The sequence below is a fragment of the Melospiza georgiana genome, chromosome 1 (assembly GCF_028018845.1).
Source record: "Melospiza georgiana isolate bMelGeo1 chromosome 1, bMelGeo1.pri, whole genome shotgun sequence".
Classification (NCBI taxonomy): Eukaryota; Metazoa; Chordata; class Aves; order Passeriformes; family Passerellidae; genus Melospiza; species Melospiza georgiana.
In genome coordinates this window covers 67,460,872-67,482,962 of record NC_080430.1, presented here as the reverse complement: position 1 = coordinate 67,482,962, position 22,091 = coordinate 67,460,872, and the positions used below count along the sequence as shown (strand labels likewise).

The 22,091-nt window shown below is 41.5% G+C and overlaps 1 protein-coding gene across 8 annotated transcripts in view; it reads left to right on the top strand.

Moving 5' to 3' along the window:
• HIVEP1 (HIVEP zinc finger 1) overlaps positions 1 to 22,091 on the top strand; it is a 131,977-nt gene that overhangs the window by 30,696 nt on the left and 79,190 nt on the right. The window contains exons 1-2 of one of the 8 annotated variants that reach the window (XM_058045813.1): positions 10,674 to 10,777; positions 11,084 to 11,252. The exons of the other annotated variants lie outside the window; for them this stretch is intronic. Coding sequence (XP_057901796.1) covers positions 11,213 to 11,252 — 40 coding nt within the window. The 5' untranslated portion in view covers positions 10,674 to 10,777; positions 11,084 to 11,212. Of the gene's footprint in view, positions 1 to 10,673; positions 10,778 to 11,083; positions 11,253 to 22,091 lie in introns of those variants that run through there. 8 annotated transcript variants of the gene reach the window in all.

The following is a 22,091-nucleotide window of genomic DNA, read 5'->3' as shown; positions in this document are numbered from 1 at the left end:
CCTGGCTATACCACATAAGTGTCTGCCCAGTAATGGTTCTGATAAATTTTTTGTTAAAAGCAGTTAAAGCAGTTACATTTTTGTTAAAAGGAGTTAAACTCAAGAGTTGCTTTGCATGAGATGTGACTCCAAAACAAGTTGCTGAATATTAGTTATGCATGTGCTGTGGACAAGGCTGTGCTAAGGCAAGTGTGTGTTAGTAATATCAGTACTGTTGTTACCAAGGTGTTTGGCTCTGCCTGGATTGTTTTCTCAGAGAGCTTCAGTTCTTTATATAGTGCCAATTTCTGTGTTGTGGTAAAACGAAAAGCCAAAGGAGCATGTATGTGTGGTGGCTGAGATCTTCACCCAGACTGCAGTCCTGTCGATTTTCACCAAAGTGCCCCAACCTAGAATGTTTTTAATGTGATCTTTGACATAGGGTAATGGCTTTAAACTGACAGAGAATGGGTTTAGATTCATATTAGTAGGGAAAAAGAACTTTGAACCCAAACTTGTAGCTGTAGCTAAGTTCACTGTGAGGTGGGAGATGCAACTTGTTTGGACAGCTAACAGCTGGTTAGTACTTACAATCAAATGAGCAAGATCCCTGCTTTTCTGAAGGAAGATGTAAATAAGTAAAATAGGTTTTAGCCTCAAACCACTAGTAATCTGTGCAGACAAATTACACAAAAGAGAGGAAAAAGCTATGTACTTTATATAGAGGCAGGGTGTCCTGCCAGAAAGGCTGATGTTATGTGTTGTGCTGGTAAAGTATAAAGAAGTGAAAGGTAGTGTTGCAGTAGACTTTTTCCCTTTCTTATTTCTGGATCTCTTAGCAGCTAACTGCAAACCGCTGGTTTTATTTTCTCTGTAGCTGATCGGAAGGATGCTGGGGTTTTTGTGCAGTTCAGGTGACTTGCAGTACTCCACATGGCTGCCTCATCTTTCATCATTCTGCCTTAGACTTGCTCTTGATGGGCAGGCTGTACTTGCCCTTCACCCAGGACTACCAGGGACAGCAAGACTGAAGTCTCTCTTGTGTCTGTATTTTAAAATAAAGGGAGTGCTCCTCTCATAGGCCTCAGAGGGCACTTAGTGCTGGGCAAAGGGCAAGGCAGTTTGCGTGCATGCAGAACCAAAGGGCTGAACTGTGTGCCCAAGGAATGATCTAACCTGCTTACCCTAAGACAGGGTTGGCAAAGTAATTTCTGAGAGCAACTGGCATCTCTCTACAGAACATATAGCTATATATTCTCATCCCAATAAAAAATACTATATATATATATATATATATATATATATATATATATATATATATACATGATGTATGTATACATATATATATATACATATATATGTATGTACACATATATATGTATGAAATATATTAATGTGCTTTTCTTCTTTCTGTCAGAAAGCTTTTCTCACTGTCTTGGTAAAGTCTTTCTTCTTTAAATTTGAAAGTACATTCATTTCCTCTTTGCATCTTCCTTCTGAACAATTGAAGACTGTTACCTTCTCCGCCTTCAGCCTCCTTTTGTTTAGATTAGATATTTAATTTGTCCTGTTTGTACTCTTCCCTGAATATCTTCTGACTTGTCCACATATCTCATGGAGAGCAGCAGTGAAACATGACCAAAATGTTCCTGTTGACATCTAGTGATGGTGAGTACAGCAACAGGCTTTCCTCACAGACCTCTCTTGCTCTCTGTTCCAGCACAATATTTGCTTTTTTGCAAGAATCTGATATTGGTGATGCTTATCTAGCTTATTGTGTGCTGTAACCTCTAGCTCTCTTTCACAGAACTCTTGCCTATCTGGGACAGTGCAAGTTAGGCTGAAAGATAGAAACCTGGTTGTGAGGCTGGCCTGGGATAGTGAAATAGAAAAAGGGCTGACAATGGCTTAGAGGAAATCTACCTGATTAAATACCGGAATAAACATTTCACTGGAAAAAAAAGGACAAGACATGGAGTATTTTTTTTGACAGTTACTAAAGCAGATGCCAAAGGGATTTTGGCATAAAATGTGCTGAAGTTCGGTTTGGGTATCAAGGTTATAAAGTGTTTGAGGCTAGGAGACTGCCAAAGAAATGTTTTGCTTGTATATGCAAGACAGTGTTCTTAATAGTATTAACACTAACATTTGCCTTCTTGCTCTGGTGCCTGCTGAAGTCTGTCACTTTGCAGCCCAAGCTGCTTTTCTGTGTTACCTTTTCATCTTCCTTATGGAAAAAAAATTCAGTTCAAGTGATTATTGTGTTAAATGAATTCAGCTGAGTTTGTGTGTATGCATTTTCTTGTAACAATAGGGTTTTTTTGTATGTTTCAAGAAGTGGTACTTTAGATTTTTGTGTGATTTTTTAAAAATCCCTCGTATGGAAGAGCAGTGTTGCCTTGCAGTGTCTGGAGTGGGGACCTATGCAGAGCAAGTCCCATGATGGTTTTGGTTATTTAGAATGTTCTACGCATGCACAGTGAGTTTTTTCTTCCTGGAAAGAGGGGAAATCCTCACTCATTGAAACAATTTGTCTTCCAGATTGGACAAAAAAACTATGTGTTTTTGTAGTGGGCTAAAATCCTGCAAAATTTCAGCACTGTATTTTTTCCAGTAATCCCAAGATTGTTTGTTCAGCTGCTTTCATTCAGTGTAGCACTTAATGAGAGTATTTTTAAAAAAGAGAGGTGGTTAGAGAACGGAATTTTTTTTTTTTAAGTTCTTTGACATATACTTGTTCTTTCATACCCCTTTCCACATTCACATTGTGTGTGTGTGAAGGAGTGTGTGAGAGGCACTCCCAGGAGGGATGTCAGCAGCTTGTGCTCCTGAGTCAGCAGAAGTTGCTGGAAGAAGGACAGAAGTGTAGTAAGTGCTGTGGCGAATGCCGCACTTCGCGTTGTGTTGCCTGATCCCGATTATGGGTCTTAAGCCCCTACTGACAGCCACAATCCCCTTGTTTATGAATCTGTTTCTAAATGCTTTCTTTCAGAGAGTCACACAGCTATGACTGCACCCTGCTTCGTTTCGACATTTCCTCGTTAGCCTGATGGGAACTCGCTAAAGGCTGCTGCCCCACGCTGCTTCCATCCTCAGCAGGAAAGGAGATGGTTTCACAGCCTGTGCAAGGGCCAGAGGCTGGGGTGGGTTTGGGAGCCAGGAGGGAAGGATGCTTCATGGTGGCTGCAAAACCATGTTGACAAATAGCAGTTCTGTTCCTTTATAATTTCTGAGCCAGCTATTACTGTCTTCGCCAAGGACTGGGTTGAAATCATAGGGGACTCTGAGAACTTTACATCCCTTTGGGTCTTTTACCTTGGGATACTTTGAACCAGAATGGCAAAAAATTAATTATATTGTTCAATTTAGTGTATCTTCCACCCATAATGTGGTCTAGGGGAAGGGGTTGGGGTTGCTTTTTTGTTTTGTTTTGTGTTTTTAAGTAGCTAACCACCTGAATCCACAAAGTAGTGCACTTAATAATCCTACTTTTCTTCTGTCCTTGAGCATGTGCACTACTACAAATGGGACAATCACCTGTAGAATTGACCTGTGCTTCATCTTTTGAGGCTTGCACATTGGTGACTACCTCAGTTGCTGTTTAGCATGTTCTGTGATCAAGGCTAAAATTTGAGTTGCTCAGTTTGCAGAAATGCTGAGTAACTACTGTTTCCATGTTATTTTGTTCTAAATAATTCAAAAAGATGCTTATACAAAGCTGTGGGCGCTCTCCTGCATAATTAATACTACAACAAATCCATGGCAGCATTAAAATGAATAGTCAAAAAGGAGCCCTGCCTGTCTGCTACCTACACAGAAAATTCTGTCCTACCTTTTTATTGCTCTAGAAAGGTCTCTACACTGCCAGTTTAAAATAGATAGCTTTTGCTGAAGTCCCTTAATTGAAATTTAAGGAAGAGAGGAGCAAAGAACTGACATGCCCCTGGAGAGCTCAAAGGAAGAAGCAGTGGATGCAAAGTGAAATCAAATCTCTGCTCTCAGGAAGGTGGGATCTGTGTCCATCAGTTTCCATAAAGGTACAGTAGGGTTTGAGCCATGCGTGGAGCTGGGTGCAATAAGGCAAGTCTTGGAGTAAGCCACCAACTTTTCCTGATTTTTTTTGTAGAAGAACCCAAAATGAGCTCTCTAGTGTGGCTGAATTGTGATTTTTTTTTTTTTTTTGATTGGTACACAAAATACTTTGAATGCTGAAAGTTAAGTTGAAAGTTTACGATGATTCCTTTGTAGCAATCCCTTTTGAAGTAGACAGTCCTATAGCTAAAAGAAAACACTACGCAGAGGGATAAAGTGTGCTTTCAAGTCTATATTTTATATTTAACTATTCTATTGAATATGTAAGTATCCCTGTCCTTGCTTGATTTCTTTTTCTTCAAATAATCAGCAGCCTTTGGCATTTCACACCCTTCTTACAGTAATTTTCAGTAATTTCTTCTGAATGCTGATGCTTGGTTCTGTCTTAGCTATTTGATACTTCAGTTTCTCAGAAAGCTTTCACATCTGTATTCACTGGTCAGAAACTGTTTGGCTGCTTTTTTGAAGTTTCCATCTTAATTCCTATCACAACATTTCCTAAGCTATGTCACTTTTTTTTTTTTTTTTTTTTTTTTTTAATAGAAAACCACTGGTGTTCTCAGCTGTGGCTGTGCTGCCATATCCAGCAGGTTCATGGCAGGGCTGTGACCTGATGAGAATCCCTTTCCCAGGCTGATCTGAGAACACTAATAATGGTGCTGGTTGCCTCTCCCAAACCAAGTTTAGCACCAAGCACAAGGGAAACACCCAGGCCGTGCAAACGCGGCCGCCTTGGGCCCGTCACAGGCTGCATTGCCTCATGTCAGGCAGAGCTGTTGTTGGTTATTAAAGGCATCCATGCTCTCATGTTGGCAGCCTACCAGACCCATCTTCTTCCAACTGAGCCTCCAGGCTTATTGTATCAGAGCTCAAGAGAGACGTGCCTGCCCTAGCAGTGTGCTGATAGTGTCAGTCAGATGGGTGATGTGGGGTAACTGGCCACTCTTGATCACGTATTCTGTGCCTGGTTTAAGGGCCCCAGTAGATCCTGGCTCAGGGGAGCAAAGTGTGTGGCTGCTACTGGGCAATGGGGTTGGAACCTCAGCCTGATGACAGTCAGAAGAGGTACTGTTTGCTGCGTCCCCACAGTTGGACCCATGGTGGTGATACACCAAGAACTTGTAATGAATCCTGTGAGTCATTCCATGAACATCCCCATTTCCTATACCTTTGTGCTCAGAGGGAGCCAAATCACTCCCGCAGTGCCTCCTTCCTTCAGCTTCATTCTCCACCTCTGCATGGTCTGGGCAGGAAGGACACTTGTTGTAGGAAAGAACGTTGATTTTGACCACCACATTGAAATCCATCCTGGAGAACCAGCATTAGCATGGAGTGAGAGTCATTCTGTCATCATCTTCCATGAAGTAACTGCAAAGTTGTGTCATAAAGAATGTGAGGTTCTGATCATTACTACAGAACATGCTGTGTGACAGACAGCCTTGCTTAGAGGTCTGTATCTTAGGGATTGTGTTGAGTCATACAGTTGATAATCTAAATGTAAATAATAGTTGATGTATGTTAAAATTTGAATTTCATTAGGTGGAGGTTTTTAGACTTGAACAAATGATTTTTTTTTTCACATAGTGCTGTAACATGCTTACTAGCTTTGACAAAGAGTGTTTCCCCTGATACAGAAATAGCAGATAATAATAAGCAAGCAGACAAGGTTATGCAGCAAGGGGGTATTTTAATCATCTTTGTTTTGGAGAAGACAGGCCAGAGTGAGGTACCTTTTAGAAACAATCTACTTCCTGATACTTGGCTTCAACAGATTGACATCATCTCAGGAAAGAAAATAACTGTTTGCTATTCCTGTCATAGACTTCTTTCAGTCACTGCGACAGATGTTCTACGCATGTTGTTCCTCTGTTAGGTTTCTTTAGCAGTAAAAATACTGTGGTCTAAATATAGTTTAAATTGGTTGAGGTACCTTGTTTAAATATGATTCAAAATTGTGTTATAACTGTTTAAATCAGAGTGCAATAGGACAAAACCATTGGAAAATCTAGTTAAGATAATTACAAGCCCAGGTAGGAATTCTTATTCAATCATATCTAAAGGGAAATGCTATATTTTTCTAATATATCTTGCAATCTGATTTAGGATGAACCTGGATAACATAGTGAATTTCCCTTCCCCTGCTCATTATTTGGAATTACCTTAGACAAAAAATGGGGAAAATACTTAGTTAAATAGTTCTCTTTTGGTTTTTTTGGGTTGCAGTGGAATGTTTTGCATCAGGAATACACAGATTCTGTTATCCTTTTTTTCAATGAAATGGAGTTTCGTGCTCAGGAACAATTGAGGTGGCTGAGATTAGAGGGAGAACCAGTAAACATGCACAAGGTACCCATTACTCCTTTGGGGACTTTGGAAGCCTTTGGAAGCTGAGAAGGCTACGGTCCTTACAACCCCCCCACCCTTTCCTCTGCCAGTGAGTTCCAGTTCAAAGCTCTTCTCTGTCATCCTTCCTGCTCGCTTGCTTCTGGGAGAGCTAACAGGATGAGGCAGGCTGAGTTCTGCCTAACCTGTTGGTGGTAAATGGTTCCTCCTTTTCATTCTCCCACTCTTTTTGTATCTAGATGATTGGTTGCTGCCACTTTTTGAGACCACTGGGTTGGGAGCACAGCTTCCTACCTGGAACTGAGTCCCGAGGGTGTGACAGTAACTGCACTGGTGTGCATCCTTCCAAGTGCAATTCCAGTCAATGATGTTGATCAGGGGAATGCTCTTGTTTGGATACTAGCTGGCTGGAGCTTTCTGCTCCCTCTTTCTGACACGTATACAGATGAAGTTGCTAAATTGCGGTGTCTGGGACAAGGTGCTCTTTTGTTTCAAAAAATGATGAGTAAAGCAACAAAGTTCAAGGTTTATTTCATCACTTGGACTTTTACTCCAGTGATAGCGGCTGGGAGTTCAGCTGTAGAAAATTGAGATCCTCAGTTTGTTATCTGTTCTTGTTTCATTGCTAGCTAACGTTATTTAGTAGACTGTCAAAATAATCCTCCAAGAGGGAAGTAAATGTAGGGAGTTACAGGTGCAATGATCTCCAGTGCCTAATGACACTGACTGTTAGCATCCTTCATTTTTTGTGCTTGTTTTTGGGGGAGGAAAGAGAAGCTTATGTGGTAATCACATGCTGCCAGGTCATTGCAGGGAATCTGGTGCCAGCAGTAACACTGTTCAAGGTCCTGCTTCTGTGGGAAAACTCACAGGTGGTTAACTTGAGCATCCAATTTTGAGCTTTCACAGGGGAGAGTGGTTCGTGTATGCTTTTTCTTGAAGCCACTTGGGCCCCACTATGATCTCACATAAGGAGACATTTTCTTCTAGATTTGGGTTATAAATTTGGAGTTGGGATCACTCATATTGATCTTTGGTTTCAAGCTTCTTTGTGCAGCAGTGAAGGTTGTAGTTGTTTACTTACTAATTTCATCATCGTACTTGTGTTGATTTAGTGCCCATAGGTATTTAAGCTGTGAGAACAGTGAGAAAGACTTTAACATCTAATTTTCCCCCTTTTTGTTCTTATAATTAAAAAGAAATCTTACAGCATTCATGCAAGGAGTCACTCTGTAAAGTTCATGGTTAATTTCACTATCCATGGACAGCTGAATGCACTTCTGGGACTTTTTTGCAGCATGACTGGGGCCTTCTCTTAATGTTTCTATGACAATTTAATATTCAGTTGGGTTTAGAATGAAAGAACAAAAGGATTCTTCAGCATTCAAACCGGCTGCCTAGGGAAGTGGTTGAGTCACCATCCCTGGAGGTATTTAAGATGTGTATACATGGCACTTAGGGACATAGTTTGTGGTGGACTTGTCAGCACTGTGTTAGTGGTTGGACTCGATGATCTTAGAGGTATTTCTAACCTAAATGACTAAATGGTTCTAAGATGCAACCTACTACTTCCTGAGTTTGCTCTCCTGTTTGAAGGGCTGAGTGAGGCACATCAGGAAAGTTGTGGTGTCTGGGTTTCAAACTTCATCGCTTTTGACCACCTTCCATGCCACATATAGGAGCATGGTGGGACCTTTAGTTCTTGAAAGGTAGATTGGTTATTTAGGGACAGACATTTGAGATTATGCTTCATTTCTTTGTCCTTATTTGTTTATAATAACAAGGCTTCCAGGAAGAAGATACTGCCTTTAGTTCAGGATTTTGCAGGGCAAATTACTTCAAGTGAGAAGTTGTTTCTTGGAGGTGAATGTAGCAAAAGTGTTCCTGCCTGCCTGTAGCATTTGGATGTACTAATAAGGATGGGAAACACCCTGACCTTAACGTAACCTTCTGCCCTCCTACTTTGCCATCTGTTTCAAGGCCTGCAAAAGATTTCACTGCCTCTCACACACTCTTCTACCAAGGTTGTCTCCCAGAAAGGGAAAAAGAAGAGTTACATAACAGTGTTTTCCTCCAAAACTGTGTGTTATGGAATTCAACCAAGACCCTGATTTTAGCTCCAGTAGAAGTCTAAAACTGGCACATATTGTTTTCCAAGGTCCCTTTTTCTGTATGTATGAAAAAAGTAAATGAACCAATAGTTTAGTATGTGGGGTACAATATTCCTAAATAGCAGCAAAGTAGAATGGTTCTTGGGGAGAGCCACAACCACCAATTCACTAGTTAGTGAGCTTTCCTTCTCCATCAGAGGATACAATTTCTTTCTCAGAAATCACCAGTGGAGTGCTTAGAGGAGAGGAAATGTGCTGTGATACAGAAATGGAACCCATTTCAGATATGATACCCTCCTGTAGAACATTAATGAACTGCAGCAGTTGTATGTAAGGCTTGTGGCTTGTTACATATGCTTAGCTTGTCAAAAGTTTCTCGGGGCATTAAGGGCAGGCAGTGTCATTTGTGCAACAGGCAGAGCTCTCTGCCCGTGGATGTAACACTGACCTTACTTGAACTGATAAATAGCTGAATTATCCATGACCTTTAATAGCTGAAATGTGTACATCATCTGCAGCCTTCTTCAGGTTTGCTTCAATAGAGATCACTGGATAAAGCATATGTACGTATGTATGCAGTGCTCTGTGTGATCCTCTCTGGCTTGTAACAGCACATCAAGAGAATTCCAGAGTTTAGGAGTAGCAGAGCCATCACTTTTCCATGTGCTCGCTCTTGCTCATGAAAGGTATTCATTCATAGGGATGCATGATATTGTGCAGCCAGCTGATCCTAAAGAAAAATAAAACACGACAGAATGTAATGTTGGACTTTATCCTCTTAATGTAAAATAAGTACTACCTTCTGTTTGCATTCTCTAGTTTAATTTGGAAGAAGACAGAGACAATATTAAAATATAATGAGGGCAATTAATTTTGTGGTTCACAGTGGCTCAGATTTAGAAGGGAAAAAACCCACCTTAATCAGCACAGTACTTAAGGGCTCCCTGTAAGAAGGTTGTGCTTAACCTTCAGCAAACGCTTAGGGGCTGCCCTGAATAGTAATGGGTTTAAGCACATGCTTAAGTGTTTTCCTGAAGGAAGACCTAAGCATCTTCTCAAGTGTTATATTACGGCTTCATTTACCTTATTCATAAATCCCAGCATCAGAGGCAAACTTTTCTTTCATCTCTTGGCAGATATTTGGGTGTATAGATTTTTCCACCTCCGTTTGCCCTGCTTTCCGTGGCTCTCTTGCTGCAATCTGATCAGCCCAGGCTGACCTTCAGGGGTGCTCCACATGGTTCGGGAGCCTGCCCGCACGGCTCCGATTGCACGATCAAAGTCCGTACCTTGCCTTTCATCTGCCGGCTCTCTGCCCTTCCCAGGGTTATTAATTTGAAGAACTCAAAGGCGCAAGCCCTCTCTGCCGCGCCCGTTCCCCGGGAAGTAGGAATGGGAATTAGGTTGTCCAACGGCTTGGCTGTGCTCAGTTTTCCATGGTTGGGAGATGGGATTGCAGAGGGTTAAATCTGTACCAGATGCTTCTTGCTCGGTTGGCTGTCGGAAATGCAAGGAAAAAAAAAAAAAGTAAAAACTGAGCAGGAGAGGAAAAAAACCCCCACCAGCCCTACAAAAAATATGGGGGGAGGGGAAAGAAGAAAAAAATAAAAAGGGTGGGACAAGGAGGAAACAAGAAGAAGGAGGGGAAAACAAAATAAAGAAGGTGGAAAATGGGAAGAAAAAAGGGGGAAAGAAAAGAGTACATAGAGGTGTAAAGGGATACACCTTTACAAAAAAAGTAAATAAGAACAAGAAAAAAAGAAAACTAAAATGGAGGAAGTAAAACGAAAAATGGAATAAAGAAAAAAGGGCAAGGAGGGAAACGAAGGAGAAAAGGGGAGGAAGAAAAAAGTATCACGGGGAAGGGGAAAAGAAAGAAGGGAGAAGAAAGAAGAGGGAAAAAAGAAGAGAAAGAAAAAGGAGGGGGAAAAGGGGAGGGAAAGAGTAAGGAACAAAAAAAAAGGAGGGGAGAACCCCCCAGGCGAGCGCGCCGCCCCCCGCGCCGGCAGCAGCCGCAGGCCGCAGCCCCGGCCGGGCCGCCCCGAGGCCGCCGCGGGGGCCCGGCCTTGCGCGGGGCCCGGCCTTGCGCGGCTCTTGCGTAAGCGGCGGCCCCGCCGCCCTGCCGGTGGTGCCGTTGCCATGGCGAGATAGCGGGGGAGGATTCCTGGGATCCGTAAGCCGGGGGAGAGGGACAGATTACGTCTTAACCCGTCACTCCGCGGCGCCTAACGTGATGTGGCAGGGTCGCCCAGGTGTCCCGGGGGGGTGACCCGGCGGGCAGCTCCGGGCTGTTGCAGGCATCGTTTTAAATAAAATAAAGCTGGGAGGGAGGGAGCGGGGGTGGCTCTCGGGGTAAGAGGATTAGATGCGTTCGCATGGGGGCCAGGATGAGAAAAATACTGCAGGGCTTGAGAGAGGTGGGTTTGAGAAATTGGCCTCGATGGAAACGGGAGGCATCTCTCTTTATGAACATTCCTAGTGCCTGCTGAGAACTGCCTGGCAGGTGCTGGAAGGGGATTCTTTTAATCTTCATCTGCATATTTTATTATCACATTTAGTTGTCAGCATTTTAATCGTAAGATGTGCACATAAACACACCCTGAGAATCTCTAAGCAGCGAGTCCAAGTACCAGCCCTATGCTGATAGTGAGCCTAGATCAAATCATTGACAGATGTCTTTTACATGAATGGAAGGAATGACGGGAGAAGGCATCAGTGTCTGCTTGGGTAAGTTTCCTTTCCCTTGTCTTTAATCATTGTTAGTATTTTACACTGTCTCTTCCTCAATGTCAGAGTGGGAGCAGTCAACTCTGGTGGGGTCTTCTTGTGCTTTTGATCTTCTCACTACTCTTTGCCTGTTAGAATTCCTAGAAGCAGGTGAGGATTTATTGAACCCTTTTGCTGTGGTGTCTTCTTTGTCGCTGCAAGGATGTCATTAGAGCAGGGAAAAACTTTATAAATTCAGATGTTTGATTTTAAATTTGGAAAAGATGATGTCTGGTCTAGAATTGAGTATGAAAAATACTGGTCTCCAAATTTACTGTGTTGTAAACATGTTTCTTAAGAGAGCAGCCCCTACCTGTGTTAATAATAATATTCATTGCCAGAAAAGAGATGTGTGTGGGGAAAAAGTCTTAAGTGAATTTAACATTCTTAAACAGTTCTCCAGCAGTGGGGTAAGAAATGTAAGAGAGAATACTGCTGGGAAATGAGCTTGAGTTACACCCACAGAGCATATACTGTACATTAGTTATAACCCTGTTGTTTTTGTTGCCTGCAATTAATTGAGTAATTTCTTCCGTGACTGAAACTGCAGGTTAAGCATGTTTGCTTTGAAAGCCAGTCTTCTGAATTGAGACGGCTTTTGCACTTACCATATATTAACAAGCTCTCGCAAAGCACATTTTGTGTGCTATGGTTCTCAATTCCTGAAAGGTGTCAGTGGGGGTTAATTCACTGTTACATAAACAGCCAATAACAGCTTCCGACTGTACTGGAATTGCTCTAAAATAGTTATTAGCTTCAAGGCCATTATGGAGGAAAAGGCATTTCACTTTTGCAGATATTATTTCTATGAAAAACCCAGAAATGGACTATGAGAACTCTGAACCATTGAAGTGAGGACACTGCTGTATGAATAGGCAAAGCTGTAGTGTAGCTTTACCACTGGGTTTTACAACTCTGACAAGGCCTTTCCCTCCCAGTTATACTTGGAAACCAACAAAATCTCAACCAAGCCAGTTTTCCAGAAGCTGAGCATTTACTGTATGAAGACACTCTAGTAGAGCATCATTGCTTTAGCTAGCAGAGCCTGGGTGCTACCTGTGTGCATGCATGCTGATGTTCTAAAAAAGCAGAAGTCAGAGCTGGCATCACAAAAAGCCAAATCTTAGAGCAGTTCTGAACTGTGGGGAGCATAGGAGCAGCACAGAGAGCCAGATGCTGGGGTTTATTGCAGCAGGGTTATTCAGCAGTTCAGTTCACTCCAGGTGGTGCAGGAAGGAGCTGAGAATCAGTTTCTGAGCTCCCTGCCTGGGAAGCAGGGGTGCCTGGAGGGTGGAAGATACGCCTGCAGCCATTTCTGGTGCCTTCTGGTTTTGAAACTTCCCATGGGGAATTTGCTAAATAGTTTTGTTGCTGAAGTGTTTATTTAGCAAAGCAGGCCTGGTACCTGTTGAAGCAGCCTGCAAAATTGGCTCTTGCTCTCTGGGCATGAGCAATTGTTGTTTGCTCAGAGAACTGGAAGTGTTTGAATATGAGAACTTTGCTTGCATTTAGACATCTTCAGTTGCCCCCAGACTAGCTTACACCTTAACTTTTCAGAAGCTGGAAATACTACATCTGCCTCATTTCTAGAAGTAAAAGAGTACAGGAAGGGATTTTATGCATAATTCAGCTGGTTTTTGCATATGACTGCTCATACTGACTGCTACTTTCCAAGAGATAAAGTGACTTTATGGTTTGGTTGTTTCAGCTATAGGAGTTGACTCCTGTTTATTTTAAATGCAGTGTTCTGCATCACCAGCAAGTTATTTATTTAGGTGTCTGAGGGAAACACATGACTTGGCATTAACTTTTCTTTTCCTCCCATCTCCCCTGACCCCAAAGTAGTTCAGCCTGAAACTTGATAAGTTAATCGCAGTTACCTTGGCAAAATTATAAACAAATTAAGATGGATGAAGCCTGGCCATAAAATTATTTTGGATAGGCTGGGAAAATGCAGCTGAGAGCATTAATTGCTGCTACTTTCACTGCTACCTTTGACAGTGTAGGGTTTCAGTAAGTAATTCCTCCTTGAAGGAAAAGAAACATGCCATGTCATCTGTGTCACTTCTATAGCCTTTCTAAAATTCCCTGGATTTATGACTTGTGTTAATCGATGTTTTGTAGGTCTTTCAGATATTTTCAATTCCCTGATATGGAACTAGTCCATCTCTGTATCTTTATTTTGGTAAATGTATGCTTGTCACAGGGAATTACACGGTTTTGCACTATTTAAAAATGGCAGACCCTTACTACAGTCAATATAGTTTTAATGGAATTAATGACATTTTAAATTAAGAAGAATTTTTGCTCATTTTTCTGTTATGGACCATAATTTGATTAGAACCCCCAGCAGTGCTGATGGCCCTGGAGATGATTGATGACAGGACACAGCACATACTGGAGGATCAGCTGTTAATGTTGCTTCATCCAGTCCTGCTTATGTTGTGGAAAGACATTTAGGAGGTGCCTAGAGCTCAACCATGGAATTTGTTTAGAGGGAGATTTCAGAAGAACACCAAGCATAAATCTTCCCATATTTGCAAGTTTTTTTGTGATATTAAATCTGATGGTGCACATTTTTGTAGTATATTTTACCAAAAGTGATCCTAAAAATTCACAAGTTGTCGTTCATCCAGGAGGTGGGTAGTACAGCGAGAGTGAGAAGCAGGGATAAGGCTTTTGAATCTTGATGAAGCTAGCTCAGCCAGAGGGGATGTGTCAAGTGGGAGGCAGAGCTGTCTTTAAAGAACCACATGGGTATCTTTTGGTGTGGTCTGAGGGTCCATTTGAGACCCTCTACAGATTTACCATACTGTTTCGGTCTTTACTTGTTTGGATTTTATATATTATAGAGTATATGATTGTAAACCACTTCATACTGAGCACAGTATTCATTCTGGTTGAACATTCATGCCTTATTATATGTCTTTATCATCATTGCAAGATAAATATCAGGGCTTTATGACTTAATAATAAGTTTTATCTTTAAAGATCATTTTCTAACATATTGAAATGGGTTGTTACCTCACCTAGGAGTTATGAGTGTGATTGTTGGGAACACCTGAGAGTTGAGTTAGCTGAATGCTGTTTTAATTGGCAGGAGATTACCAGTTTCTATGGGAAAATGAATTAGTTAAAACCCGTCACAAAGGCCTTTTGAAAATTCTCAACTGTATTATGAAGATTGTTGATTTTGAAATTAATTACTACAAGTTGGAAGAAGAGGGTACTTTCTCAATACCCCAGTTTTGCTTTGTCTGTACACAATAATTGGTTTACACTGTATTTAGGAGACACATACGAAACAGTTGTGTTTTTGCAAAAGTTTTAGCAGTAGCTTTGTGTAGGCCCATTGTGAGACAATCTGATAAGGTCTGATTTTCAGAAAGCCCCCTGCTGAAAACTAGGCTGGTTTAAGAAGAGCTCTGGTTCAGCACTTTGATTCATTAGCTGTTTTGGAAGTCTCTGCTCTCACTAGTTAGTATTACCTGTCAGAATATGTAAGGGCAGGAGGAGTTTGTGGCCACTCTTGGATGCAGTAATTGTACCTGATGAGACACTGGCACAGGTTGCCCAGAGAAGCTGTGGATGCCTTGTCTCTGGAAGTGTTCAAGACCAGGTTGGATGAAGCTTTGAGCAGCCTGGTCCAGTGGAAGGTGTCCCTGCCCATTGCTGGGGTGTGGGAACTAGATCATCTTTAAGGTCCCTTCCAACCCAAAACATTCCATGATTCTACAAAATAGTGAAAAAAGCTGACTTAAAATTTTTGTGTATCATTGGAAAGGGCACAGGTAAATGAGAAGATAGGCTCAGGAGGGCAGGCAAGGGGCTAACTCTAGAGTGTCTCTATGTAAGTAGTTGGCAATAAAGTATCTAAATATTTCTGTAAGTCTTCATGTGTGCAGCCACTATGTTCCTTAGTAATATAATTATCTTTCCAATGAATTCTTGGAGGGTGGAAATCTTGTTTCATGACTAAAGCTATAAAGTACACAGGAAGGTTGTGTTGGATGTTGGTACCAAACCCACATATCCCATGACAAGTTCCTAAACCCAGAGACCAGATTTCCACTCACTACAAAATTCCCTCACCTCTCCATCATCATCCCACACATTCTCTTCTGCCTTCCCATCACTGAGCTATGTAGTCAAAAACAAGAATCCCCTTCCCTTTTCCCTCTTACCTTAAAAGAGGGAATTTTGAGCTTCTGGTAGGTGACTTGCTGCCTGCAGTTTTTACTGCTCTGTTCCTTGGACATTTTCCAAGGCAGTCAGTCCTGACTTTCATCTACACCCTGGGGATTCCACAGGTGCAATGGAGAAGTGAACCTTTGTGTGAGATTTGGCTGGTTTGCAGTCTCTTGCCACGGGGGAATGGAAGTAATAACAAGGGAGTTCCCACAGATAGGTGGATGTTGTGGGGTTGTGCCAGGAAGTTTTGGTTTCCTAATAAAATTGAAAGACCAATTTCTGCTTCCCTTAAAATCCTTGGGAACTTTATAGTCGGCCTGAGTACTGACTGAATATTGGTGAAGAGTCAAATGCTCACCTGAGACTGGAGCATGGGGTTGGGGGAGGCATTTCAGCTTCACCTAATTCTAATTTATTCTGTGTGAGATATTCACCTGTGTGTGCCTGCAAGGGACGGGTAAATGTATAACAGAGAAAAAGCCCTGCATTTTGACATACATAAATGTCACTTTACAATGGCCATGGTGTAGTTAGTGCAAAAAGCAAAGCATATCCCTGTTGAAATTGCTTAAAACAGATGTGTTTTCAGAAGGAGTTCCCTAAACAGTAGTAAATTTACTCACAGATTGGAATAAGCAATAGATGTTAAATCCACTCCTAATAAGTGTGTGCCATGCCATTCATTGGGAGTTTGTCAGATGACCTTCACAGTAGATTTGTACTGTACTCAAACATGTACAATTAAAGCTCATTGAAATTAGATTCTTCTTAGGACAGTGTTGACATTATTTTTAAAAGAGTGACTTTGTTTTCCAATGGGAGAAAACCAATAAAAACTAAAATGTTAGAAAACTCAAAACTTGTCATATTTCTATAGTTTTTCTGAAATTATCTGCATTAAATGAGGAATTAGTTGTTCTAAATTTTACAGGCTTTGTACTGAATTTGAATTTTCAATGTCTAAATGGCTTCTCGTTTAAATTATTAAAATACTTGAAATAAAGCTTTGGACAAATGTTTTTTGAGGTTTTTTTGTTGTGTTTTTTTAGGAAAGATGAAACTACATTCCAGAAAATATTTTGTATTGTAAAACTTGCTGAAGCTCATCCTTTCCACAAATAGCTTAGATTTTGGTAGTGAATTTTTTTGTCAGAATTTTTTTTGTCAGATTCCCTCTGGCAGCGTCATTTTGTCATCTCCATGGGGACTTACAGTTTTAGGGAAAGATAGGTGTCAGCCACCATATACTGTAGATAAATGATGTGTCCTTTCGTAGTATTAGAACAGGAGAAATGGCCAGTACATCATTAAAGAAAATTGAATTTAGGATTTCAAAATGCTGGAATATCTTATTAAGAGTCCCAGTATTGACTTTGGATTTAGGAAGTTTCCATGGTCCTTAAGAGCGTGTTTCCCACCCATGATGTGTTTCAATTTATTTTGCTCTGATTTTATGGATATACATTACTTGTTTTGGGGATAAATGTGAGGACAATGTGCCATATAATGCATTTTAGTCTCCAATTGATATTTATTGTCAACCTGTTTTCTTAAAACCTAGTTTTTATAGGGGAAATTTCAGATGAGAGTGTATGGATTGATATATTTGATCTGCTTCTTGTTACACAGGATTTGCAGTATAATACTTAAAGCCCCTTCCATAATACAGCACAGAGTTTCTTATTGGTCTGTACAAGATATTCCCAAAATGTGTTTGCTAGCATGGTTTAGTGCATCTTTCAGGTTTTCCTTGGCATTATGCCTTGAGAAAGCTTTACTGTTGCATTGTTTGTTTTCAAATTTTACTTCTTAAATATTAATTACATATGATATAAAGCAAAAATTTGTAAATTAACATGGCCAACCATCTCAAATCTGAACTGGAAATGAAATATTGGAAATAAAATTTTGGTTTGCTCTAAGTCTTGTTGATCTGTATGAGACAGAAGGTATCATTTCCTGCTGTGTATCTTCGGCAATCAGCAGTGAAACAGCAGACTGATTGGTTATTTAGTTTTTATTTTCTCTCCCATAGATTTTATGTCAACAGCACTCAAGCAGAGTGTAGCATGGTTATTTTTACTGTGTCTTTATTGGTTGCATAGATTAAAACATGAGCAGTTTTATGGAGGTTGCCTTTTTGCATCCTGACAACTTCATATTTGTCCTTGTCTTTATTAAAACATTTCATTTCTCTCAGACAACTTAACCTTTTTCTTCTACTCCAACTAATGACGAGGACAAATATTTGTCAACATCCTTTCAACATGATGCATTCACAGCTCCATCAGTATCTTGGGGGTCTGGAAGAATGTTTCTGACCCTTCCTGTAGCAGAGGTGATGCCAGGTGTGGGAATGTTCATCTCTGCTTCCATCTCTGCAGCAGTTCTGGTGGTGATGTGCAGCTGCCCAGGCATCACCACCAGCCCTGGGGGCCACCTGGGGATCTTTCCTTACTGATGCACTCTCCCAAAGCCCTGGGTGGCTGTGGGAACATGGCAAGGAGCAGACTGCAGGTTGGGTATGTTTCACATGTTCCTTTCTCCTAAAGTATTGTTCCAGACTTCTGAGCAGTCATCAGGTATAACATAGCAATGTGCAGCGAGGTGTGGCCTTAAAGTCAGGTGTCCGGCTGGCAGAAGGGCGGCCAACACCCAGCTGCAAATGTGTGAGAACCCCACGGCATCAGAAGGCTTCGGGCTGTGCTCACAGTGGACGGAATTGCTGCTGGCCGACAAGAGTAAAGAGTCCGGACACTCACTGGGGACTTATCAGATTTATTGTTAACCAGGGAGTCACAGACACCCAGGTGTTGAATGTAACATGTCAGCCAGAGAGTGACCTCAAACAAAGGGTGCAGCAGGGTTATAAAGGGGAGGAGGGATCTCAGGGAGGGGTCTACAAAGGAACCAATAGGGGAAGGTAGGGGAGTGGACTTAGGATAACGGGCATGAGAGAAAACCCAATAGAAACAATGTAAAGGAGGGGCCCTGGAGCCACAGCCAATCAAGTCTCCCTAAGCACAGAAGATTCTGGCAAACTAGGAGGAGTGGGGAGTGATTGACTGGGCCCAGGGAGGAGAACAAATTCACATATAAGGAAACACGGGGGAGGGGAAATCATATAACAGAGAGGATTGACATAAACTATGGCGGGAGTAACCAAGGTAACCAAATGACAGACAATACCATGGCGGGAGTTGCCATGGGAACATAATAACTGACAAAACTAAGGCGGGAAAAACTGGGAGGGCAGAACCATTACAGAAAATGGGGGAACAATACAGAAAATGGGGGAGCAATTAAACAAACTAAGAGAACACACCACAACAGCAGTGAAGCAAGCAAATTCTACAGTACCTCCAAGCCCACTATAGTTGTGGAGTTCCACCATTTTGCTTTGGATAAAATGATCAAAAGTAGTGTTTAGGGAAAGAGTGAACATCACCCGAACAGATACAGTGACTTTCTCAGGATGTGTAGGGTCTTGAGCAGAGATATGGGTTTTGGGCATCTGCAATGTTTGCGCAATAGAAGCAGTATTTTTTTAAGAGTATGGATAAGTTAAACTTCTTGGGAGAAAGGGACTTAGTATTTTTTTCCCTTTTATATGTGCTGGTCCAACTGCTCAGTAAATATGGTCTTAATCTTTCACTAGCAGACTGTGATATGAACACCAGTGATTGCCTCATGTCTCCTTCAGACCTGTGTGATTAAAAACCCACGAGTGTGATTAAAATCTTACATCAGCATTGGAATTATTTGGATTCCTTCATGCTTTCAGCTATTCAGGATGTCAGTAAAAAAGGCCTATTTCTACCAACATATGATCAGAGATTTCTGTCGCAGTCTGCCTGGCACAGACCTAGTGATGATGGATGTGACTGGTACCTACACAGAATGTTCCTGCTGTGTCTTTTCCTGAATGTGTGCCCAAAGGGAAGCTTTCCACAGTTTTTGAATGGCCTTTAGCTGAAGACTTGTTCAGGAGGCAGAAGGTATTTTAAGAAAACTGTGGTAGGTACGAATCCTGGTAATACGGCTCTTGTGGTCTATTCAGTGCTGCCTGACAGGTCTGTATTTGATTTCACTGATGGCCTTTCAAATGCAGAGTTAGATTTTTCTACATGTTATTGCAGCTGAACAATTGTAGGTATCTCCCCACAGAAGGCCCCACTGCCTTTTCCTGGGCAAATATTCTCTTGTTTTTTCATATCCTACTCTTTCAAAATGAGTTGAAATGTTTAATTTAGGAAGAAGACAGTCAAGTATTTTCTGCTGTGAGATGGCAGAAGGGGTGTTTGTTCCTGGTGATGGGGCTTGCTGGCGTAGGTGTCTTCTGTGGCTTTGGAAGGAATGTTCAGCAGATACTTGATGACCTTCTGTAGGAGGAAAATAGGTGCACAGGTGAAAATGGAGGAGGTTCTTGTGAATGTCGAGGTCTCTTGCAAGTCTGGAGCTCAGCCTACGTTTCAGTACACAGGCAGAGAGTTGTGCTGCCAAGAAATTAATGTCTCTTTTACTGGGATAGTGAGGGTCTCTGTGCACCACATTCAGAGCGCTCCTATGGCTTCGCTTACAGACCTAGGTTTGAAAAAAGAAAAAATGTTCCAGCTGGAAAGGAACTGATTTTTCTTTAAAAAAGGGGGGGGGGGGGGGGGGGGAGAAAAAAAAAAAAGCCTTGGAGTGCTTTGGGTGTGTTGGGTAATTGTGTACTCAAGAATCACACTTACATAAGTGAAGACACTCTGTAACCCTCGCCTGCCAGGAAGGCAGGCGCTGCAGAAAACCCACTCATCGCAGAGGAACCTCCAGTAGGTGCAGAAGGGGAGGAGAACCTTTGTTCTTTGTGGTGTGTTTATTCACAAAGAGAAGTTGTCTTTGGCATGTGTGCTTGGCACCAGAGGATTCCCGTTTTTTATCCTGCGGAGCTGCTTTTTCTTGTCGGTGTTGCGGGTAGGTTTCCTTTCCTAACGCGGAAGGGGAGAGGTGGGTATTTTCCATAGCTCGTCCCAAGGCTTCGTCCCTGCTGGTTGGAAGAGCCCAGCAAAGCACCTTCTGGAGGCAGGGTAGGAGTCAGAAGCAAAGTCCTGGACAGCAGCTCTGGTGGATTCCATTCCAGAGCTGTTTGAAGAGAGAAGGGAAAGATACAGGGGGATGTACAGGTGGCATGCAGCAGGGCACAGCATCAGGATATCAGTCTGGGTTCCCTAGTTCAGTAAGGAAAGCCCACACAGATGGGGAGGGACTTTATAGTGATAGGACAAGGGGTAATGACTTTAAACTGAAAGAGGGTGGATTTATATCAGATATAAAGAGGAAATTCTCTACTGTGAGGGTGGTGAGACATTGGAACAGGTTACGCAGAGAGGTGTTAGGTGCCCCATCTCTGGAAACAGTCAAGGCCAGGTTGGATGGGGCTCTGAGCAAGATGGTCTTGTTAAGATGTCCCTGCTCATTGCAGGGGATTGCTTTAGATGACCTCTGAAGGTCCCTTCCAACCCAAACTATTTTATGATTCTGGCACATGCTCAGTAAATATGGTCCTAATCCTTCACTAGCAGACTGTGATATGAACAGCATTGATTTCCAGATCTGCTTCTCATGCTTAACAGTGTGCATTTAGGGGAGTTGTAAAACAAGTGTGCTTTCTGGGTTAACTAGGCTATACTGTATTTACCAAGTAAGCACATTTTCCATTAAAGTAGTTTATAAAACGTACAAACAGGCCTTAGTGTTTGCTTACATTGCTTACGGTACAAATGTCAAATTTAAATGCATGTGAAACTTTATTTCAGATGTTTATTTCAAATGTAATTTGATTTTACTGTGAAAACATTTCAGGAGTTAAGTTTGAGATGTGTGACAGAACAGCAAAGATATTTAATACTTAGCTTAATTTAGAAAAATGACCTTTCAGAGGAAAAAACTGTGCTTGTCAAAAATATACTGATGAATTAATTTCTTGTGATGCCAGTGTGATAGCTGACTTTTGAGAGCAACCTTAAAGATAATGAGTTTTATTTTTATCTTAGATCTATCTGATTGTAGTGCCTCTCACAAATCAAGTCACTTTACTGACTTCTATGCCTATAAATATAGAGCAAAATTTGGAAGCAAAAAAGAGCAACCAGAAAAAAAAACCCAAACAAAACCAAAAAACCAACTCCAACAAAATTAAACCAAATCAGAGCAGTGCAAATCTGACTGACCAGTGTGGATGCATACTTGGGATTTTAAATGACATTGTAGTTGTAAGATCAGTGTCCTCTTTCACCACCACCACCTCCCCCCTCCCCATCAACAAACCACCCTAAAAATGCTATGTAGAAATACCAGCATTGTAATCAGTTTTTAAATATTCCTAATAGAAATGTGATTGCAATGCTGTCTTAGAAAATACTTAACTTTGTTTCCAGAGACTGGAAACTTTGTTTCCAGAGACATATCAATGACTTTTATTTTGTAAGAATATGCAAGGAATTTGAAAGCAATTTTAGAACTTCTTGTAGATTTCTGACTGCTTAAATTGATTTATGTTTAGAACCTAATCTTGCTCACTTTGACAAAGCTGGCAGCTTCAGTGGGTTTATTTGTGCAGATAGAGTG